The 7,989-nt window shown below is 38.9% G+C and overlaps 1 protein-coding gene across 1 annotated transcript in view; it reads right to left on the reverse strand.

Annotated features, from left to right (window-relative positions):
- Positions 1-7,746, reverse strand: part of DAZL (deleted in azoospermia like) — an 18,328-nt gene extending 10,582 nt beyond the window's left edge. Inside the window, exons 1-4 of the mRNA XM_007108535.1 lie at positions 7,633-7,746; positions 1,231-1,377; positions 880-971; positions 270-321 (exon numbers count right to left, since the gene is read on the reverse strand). Of these exons, the coding sequence (XP_007108597.1) occupies positions 270-321; positions 880-971; positions 1,231-1,377; positions 7,633-7,635 (294 nt within the window). The 5' untranslated portion in view covers positions 7,636-7,746. The remainder of the gene's footprint in view (positions 1-269; positions 322-879; positions 972-1,230; positions 1,378-7,632) is intronic.
- Between the last annotated feature and the right edge of the window lie 243 nt (positions 7,747-7,989).

Genomic DNA, 7,989 nt, shown 5'->3' on the forward strand with positions numbered 1-7,989 from the left:
GCCCGCGAGCCATGGCCGCTGAGCCTGCGCGTCCGGAGCCTGTGCTCCGCAACGGGAGAGGCCACAACAGTGAGAGGCCCGAGTACCGCAAAAAAAAAACAAAACAGGTTCTCACAAGTTATGTAAGATTACTCTAAATCTGGATTTCAGAAAATATATTTATTTCTATACATTATACAAGACTGAGTAAATATTCAGGACTCATAACAATCCTGAACACTGCATCCATAAGGTAATTAAGAGATTTTTTCCAAAAGAAGATTACTTACTTCTACTATCTTCTGCACATCCACGTCATTATAAAATGAAACAAATCCATAGCTAGAAAGGCAGATAAATGAAGTATAAAATCACTGCCGTAACAGTACATGGTTTGAAACTTCAGTATTCCATGAAATAATTGACAGAAGTAATAATGATAAAGGATGAAGAATATAGTGAGATAAATAACTGTAAGATGTACATGATAGATAAATACTACTGTTTTATTTTCCTACCATCATCTGTATCACAATGCACAAAGATTAACAGAAAATTCATACCTATGAACCTGAATTTAACTTACTATCTATGGCAAGATGGTTAAAATTTAAGATACTGTGAAATGTGTGAAGAAAATAATTCTTCAATAAAACTGATTAATCCACATAAGTGAAACAAATGAAGATGGGAAACATTTAAATACAAACACTAGACAAATGATTAAATAAAAGAGCTGGCAGCAAACTTTTATCCTCTACATGAAAGAAATTACAAAGCAACAAATTACATTTATACAAATGTTAGAATACCAGATTTGAATTCTTCTTTTTTGAAACTCTACAGATGCTATAGTTCAGATATTTATTATAATTTATATTGAACATATGTTTCACTTACCCTTTGGACACACCAGTTCGATCCGTGATTATCTTCACTTCTTTTACTGAACCGTATCTAGCAAAGAAGCTTCTAATTTCAGTTTCATCCATCTATGAAGAAGAACTTGACTTCAAGATTAAAAATTCAACATTCAAAATTTTCAATTATACTATAAAGAAGATTTGATGATGTGGAAGTATCTCCTCCATGTATCCCCAAACTATCTGTAGTTCTTTGTCAAAGATATTTTTAGTTCCTATAGCTTAAACATAAAAACAATCCCCCAAAAAAGCCTTATGTTTACAACAGGGCCCAAATCCCACTATTCACAAAATACTTTTAAAAATAAATGAAACATGAATACAATACCCTAATATCAATTCCACCAACAAAAACAGTGTTTGGCATGATTCTGCCTTCTGGTAAAACATAGCCTTGGCTGGTGGCAGCTGATGAAGACTGGGTGCTGGCCTCTCTGGAGATGGTTGAGTTCGGAGTGTCAGGATCTGCAGCAGACTGTAATTTGGAAAGCAGATATCACCACTAGATATACAGGCTAAAATCACAGATGATATGAAATATAATTTATGTTTTTAAAATACAAAATATTTTCATATAAATTACTTTCATTGTAAATTAGTCATCAATATAGCTTAGTTCAGGTTCAAGGTCTAGGGTAATCAGAGTAGATCAGCATGAAATTTTAACAGAAGGGTATATAGTACTTTCTCAAACCCAGTGTCACTCACCACTATCCCTGGCACAGTGCTGTGGCAGAATGCTGATTTTATATTGAGTTTGTGAAATACTACGTGAACTGGTTAAGTAATTAGAAAGTTCAGCTTTGTAAAAAGTAAAGTTACTAAAATCATCCTGCTGTACGTCAATAAGAAAATTCTCATTTTTCTGAGTACCTTATTCAAAAGTATGGTAAAGATAACCAATTTTTTTTAAGTAGCATCAAAAAGGAAACAAGAAAGTTTTAAACCAATTTGTTTTGCCTCATCTTCCTATTCACCAAAAGTAACACGGACTTTATAATTGTAACACTCCTTGTGTTAGTATGCCTGCTTTACTTTGGAAATGGATCACGAAAACATCATTTGCTCACATATCATAGCTCCTGCTTTAAAAAAAAGGGTTTAGGGCTTCCCTGGTGGCGCAGTGGTTAAGAATCCGCCTGCCAGTGCAGGGGACACGGGTTCGTGCCCCGGTCCGGGAAGATCCCACATGCCGCGGAGCGGCTAGGCCCGTGAGCCATGGCCACTGAGCCTGCGCGTCCAGAGCCTGTGCTCCGCAACAGGAGGGGCCACAACAGTGAGAGGCCCATGCACCGCGATGAAGAGTGGCCCCCGCTCGCCGCAACTGGAGAAAGCCCACGCACAGAAACGAAGACCCAACACAATAAAAAATAAATAAATAAATTTATTTATTTTTTAAAAAAAGGGTTTATAAACCTTTTCCCTAATGGTAGGGTGTTCATAGCATCTTTAAAATAATGTTTTTCTTCTTGAATAATACCAAATAAGTCCTACTGATAATTCTAGTTTTCACAATGGGCTGATAGATACAAATGATATCATCTTTATTTTCAGAGACCCACACAAGAAACTTATTATTTTTCTGAATTCTGGTCAGAACTCTGTCTTTAGGCTTCCCACACTAAGATTAATGTAGATGTTTCTGAATCAGAATTTACTGGTAATACGTATTTCGGAAACAAAAATTGATTTAGCCAGGAGATCTAAAAATTGATTTAGTCAGACATTCATGTCCCTTACTAAGTTATAAATCACTTACTTGGCAGCTGTTTATCTCTTGGAAAACTGCTTTGAGAATGAAGTGAGATAACATCTGTGAATTCATTTTGTAAACTATAAAGTGGTATGGCAATACAAGTTAGCATCATGGTAGCTGAATTTATTTTCAATAAGTTAAAGAAAGGTTTCTTTCCTGGTTTTACGATTTACGTACTTATTTTGTAGATACTCTATTAATTAACAACTAATTTCAGTTGGAACCTCAGGAAACTATGGCACATTTGCTCATTTGAAATTCATTTATGAAGTGCCTACTGATTGTAAGTAGTAAATACAAAAGGCTGCAAGAGAGAGATATAGCTATTACACCTCAGCTTATGAAGGAAAACAAAAACAAGGACAAAAGAAACCAACCGATACATATTTTTTAAAAGATAAGCAAAATAAATTTTACAGAAATTAGTTACAATAATGAAAAGCAGGTAGAGTTCCTACTTTGTTAGGTGTTAGAAATTACCGATAAATTTAAGATTCTACAAACTGCTGTACTAATTAGCTATGAAATCGAAATTGTTAAATTACCAAATTTGAGTGTTTGGGCTTTTCTCTATTAATTTGTGTTCATACTTGCTATTCAGTGTTTCTGTTTGAATAGTTTCTGATTCTTTCCTTTAACTATGGTACAGTGATATTCCAAGACAATAAAATCAGAGAAGTAAAAACTATTTCTAAAGCTTTTCCATTTTTAAATGTTTTATAATTTTATTTTTTTTCTAAATGGGACTATATTACGTAAGTCACATACCTTGAACTATCGAGAAATTTGACTAGAATTCCTTTCGTGACAGACAATTTACCAAACTCTTTCAACTAGCTCACATTCAAAAACCCAAAACAGGAATAAAACAAAATAGTGGTTCTGAAATTCTTATAGACTTTTTCTCCTTCTCAATTTCCCCTTCGTTTGTAGATGAACTTTGGATACCTTTTTATTTGACAAACTATTTATAGTATTAGCTGTCTGTGAACCACAATGGATAAATGTATTTTAAATCAGAGGTATAACATTAGGCCAGAAAACTGTGCCAGATTATAAAGAGTTATGATAATATATTGATTTTCAACCAGGGAAGATTTTGTGGCCCGGGGGCATTTTTGGTTGTCACAATTGAGGGGTGTACCTGGTATCTGGTTGGCAGAGGCCAGAGATACAGTAAGCATCCTATAATGCAAAGGAGAGCCTTCCACAACAAAGAATAATCTGGCCCCAAATTTTCACAGGGTCACAGTTGAGAAACCTGTGATAGTGTTGCCAGAATTGAAGAGGGAAGTTCTAATTCTTATATCTTATTTACAAAAGTAAAATGGATATTTGAGACAACTAAACAGTAATTTGCGAAAAAGAAAAAAGCCATTAGATATTATAGAAAGTCTGGTTTGGGGTTGGGTTATACAAATTGACTGTCTGCTTAATTGAGGTATTAAGTATAAAACTGATCAAATCATTTCACTAGTGTCACAATGTCTTAAGGAAGGCATCGTTATGTCCGTCCTAGTCCTGAGCCAGCAGATGGTGCTCAAAGCTAAAGTAAGGAAAGTACTCCATTTTAAGACGCCTGAACAACAGGGATTTTAAAAACTTTGCCTGTGTGTTTATTTACACACAGTTATAACTTATATATACAAATCCAAAACCATACACAACCTTTGGTTACTTCTAAACTATTGCCAAAAATACTTCACAAATGAATTCTTAGGCTAAAGCAAAAAGTTTGGTGAAGAATTCATCTTACCTACCAACAGCATGTAGAAAATAAACTGCATGTAAATTAAATGAAAGAAGTAATTATTTTTCTTAATTACACCTTCAAGTGAGTTGATGGGTTCTGAAATGAGTAATTCTGGAATATTAAGTAGGGGTGAACTTGGAGGCCATCATATACACAATTCTCATCACTGCTATTCACAGTAATATATTCCCTTTTATATCTGGATGACCAAATGACAAAGATAACTAAAAGCTGGAAAAAAAACTTTATCATTACTAAAGCTTCTGGGACGTCAGCTCTTTGACATTTTATTCAACTATTACGTCCACATGTAAGGAAACTGAAATAATTTGCGGTCATCAGTGTCATATCCACAGAAGAAGTAGTTATTAAAGAGAAAAGGAAATTCTATTAAGGAAACAGTAAATGAAAATCAATAAAACCCTTTAAGTAAATCAAAGAATGGACTCTGGGGGGCAGGGGGAATCCAAACAATAAACAAACAATCCTGGGAAAGCTAAGCAAGAAAAAGGCAAGAATACAAAAATACACATTAGGCCTGAAAAAATGGGATATGAGTACAGATTAGATGCTCTGTAGGAGTAAGTTTGGAAATCTTGATGGTATGACTAACTTTCCAGAGAAATGTAAACTTTTGAAGACAATCTTAAGAAAAGAAAGAGCACTCAATTACTGGCTCAGTTTCACTGGGAGTTTTCCCAAACTGTAAAGAAACTGGTAATTTGTGTGTGGAGGACAAGCAGGGTGGTAAGAGGGGGCGTACCTAGACAGAAACAACGGGAGACAGGAGAGAGAGAAGAAGAGAAGGAAAATTCAAATGGTTTAAAAAATTTTTCAGAGAAAAGAAGAAAGAATATTTCTCAATGCATTTTATAAAACTAACACCATCTAAATAACAAAATCTGGTTAAAATGGTCCACCCCTGCCCCCAAAACTGAGATACAAAATTCTAGCAGCATACAAAAAAATATACAATTAAGAACAGTTTACACTGTAAATTCAAGGATGGTTCATTCTTAGGAAATCTGTTACTGTAATTCACCACTGCAAAAGCATTTGATGAAATACAGCATCCATTTCTTAATTTTTAAAAAAACCCAAGTAAAAAACATCTTATTTTCTACTGATCTAAATCTAGGCTATCATCAAGCTTAAAGTGAAACATGGTAGTAATTTACATTAAAATTAGAAATAAGGGTCTCTCCTTATCACCCCTATAAATTTTTTCCTACATATGACTAACGTATTAATATAGAGTTGTTATAAATCACCAAGAAGAGATAAATATGCAACTAGAAGGGTGGATTAAGAATTTTAAAAAAAAGAAATGGAAAAAGCTAATGACAAACTTCACTAATGATAAACAAAAGAAAAAGTACATCAACACAATGAAATATTTTCCAGTTATCAGACTGGCAACTTTCAAAAGTACAATACCTTTCATTGGAAGTGAGTGGAGAAGGGGTCACACTACACACCATCAGTGGGAATATATACTGGTATGTGCTTTATCAAGAGTTACTAAGAAAAATGTATCATAATTCAAAATTGTTATAAAATGGGCATAACCTTTTCACCCAGTGATTCCACTCCTGGCAATTTATTTCAAGTTATTAACAGAATAAGCATGCCAAAACATTTCCACAAACATACTCATTATGGTATTGTTTTAATGTAAACAAATTATTCATTATAAGGGAATTTGGTAAAATTAAGTAATGGTAATATAGAAATATATAACTTTTGGTAAAATAACTAAGTATATATTCAAAATTATTTTAAATTTCTGTTTGGAATAAGGCCCACTACACTAAGTGAAGAATACAGGTTCTAAGATAGTAGTATATAGCACGGTAAAATTTTTATAAAATAAAATGTACCTATATATATGCAATACATGCTTGAAAACAATCTGGAAGGGCATACGTACATCAAAACTTCAATAGTGGTTAAATGTTGGGATTAAGATGGACCTCTACTTTCTTACATTGATTACCTTCCAATGAGTTAACGTATTAGTTTTGTATCAGGAAAAAAAATCAATAAAGTTATTAGCATTTCCCCCTTTTTCCTCTAAAAAGAGGAGAGGACAAAGTTGGAAATAATTACAGTAACTCCGATTATTCATTATTGATATGGATATAATTATTACATAATTATATCCATATCAATAATACGTGACATAATTATTACAGTTACATACAATCACAAATTTTTACTTTAAAATTTATATGTTCTAATAAATTGTATATAAATTTCCTCCCTTTACTTCTAAAAATACAGAAAATAACAACTATTACACTACCGACAACTACACATATATAATATATAATACACCTGTGACTTGATGGTTGGTCAAAAGTGTTCTCAGAGTTGTACCTTGAGGTGGTGAAATCAACTAAATGCACTTAACAAAACTCACCCATGTAATACTCTAGGAACATTTTGTTGAAGGATTCTGGTTTCTCTTGGGGAAAAGCGTTCCCCGGGTTAAAAACCTCGACACTTCCCCAACCTGCGGCTGCTCAGAGGCGTGGACAGCGCCGACCTCGTAGGGAAATGATGGCGGCGGGTGAGCTTCTGCCCCGAGGTCCCCACGGCCGCCACCGCGCAGGCACGAGGCTGCCCCAGGGGCACCAGGGGCTCGAACTCCCCAAGTCCCGCCCCGCCCCCACTCCGGGCTTGGACACGCCCCCAAAGGCCCCCCAGGAACCCCAACCTCCACCCTGCGCCGGACCCATGGGGCCCCGCCTCCCGAGGTGGCCCGGGCCCGGCTTCCGCGTCTGCACGCAGGCGCCCCCGAGGCCACGCCACGCGGCGATAGGCAAGCCTGACGCCATCTCGCGAAGGCCGCACCGCCTGTCTCCTCAGAATAAGCGCGGGAAGGGAGGCTTCTGGGGTGGGGTGGGGCGGAGCGGCGTCCCCGCCCCCCAGTCCGGTGGCGGAGGCCGGATGCCCCTCCACACCCTAGCTGCGGTGGCTGGAGGGCCGCGGGCCTTGCACGTGCTGGGCGGGGCCCCGGGCACTCCCTTCCCACAGCCAGGCCTCCCGCCCCTCCGCCAGCCCTCAGCGCCCTGTAGGCCGTGCTGGACCGCCTCCCCCTCGCCCTCAGGCCGGGCCCAAGTACAGGAAAGCCGGGTGGCCCCGCTCTCGGCTCCCGTCCCCCGCCCCCTTCAGTGCCCCGGCCAACCTGAGGACCCCCTCAGGCCTCCTCCACTCACCATGATGGCGGCAGCCCGTGTTCCCACAGAGGGGCTCGAGAAGGAGCTGAGGCTGGCTTCAGGCACCGGGGCTGCTGTTAGGCCTGCTCGTACCCACCGTCCCGTTTGACTGGGCAGAGGAAGCAGAGGCTGATAGCGAGGCCGAGGGACGCAGGCGGACTGAGGCGTGGCCAGCGGACGTGGCTCCTGCGCAGGGTGAGGGGGCTCGTCGTAGAGACACGTCAGCCAATGGGTGGCCGCGCTGCCGCCCCCCATGGCCGGGGGGCGGGGGGGCTCGCGGGGCAAGACTGCGCCGGCCGGGCTGCACGGAGGGGTTGCGCGCGGGCCGGCATCATGCCCCTTCCCCCCCCACCCCAG

The sequence above is a fragment of the Physeter macrocephalus genome, chromosome 1 (assembly GCF_002837175.3).
Source record: "Physeter macrocephalus isolate SW-GA chromosome 1, ASM283717v5, whole genome shotgun sequence".
Taxonomy (NCBI): domain Eukaryota; kingdom Metazoa; phylum Chordata; class Mammalia; order Artiodactyla; family Physeteridae; genus Physeter; species Physeter macrocephalus.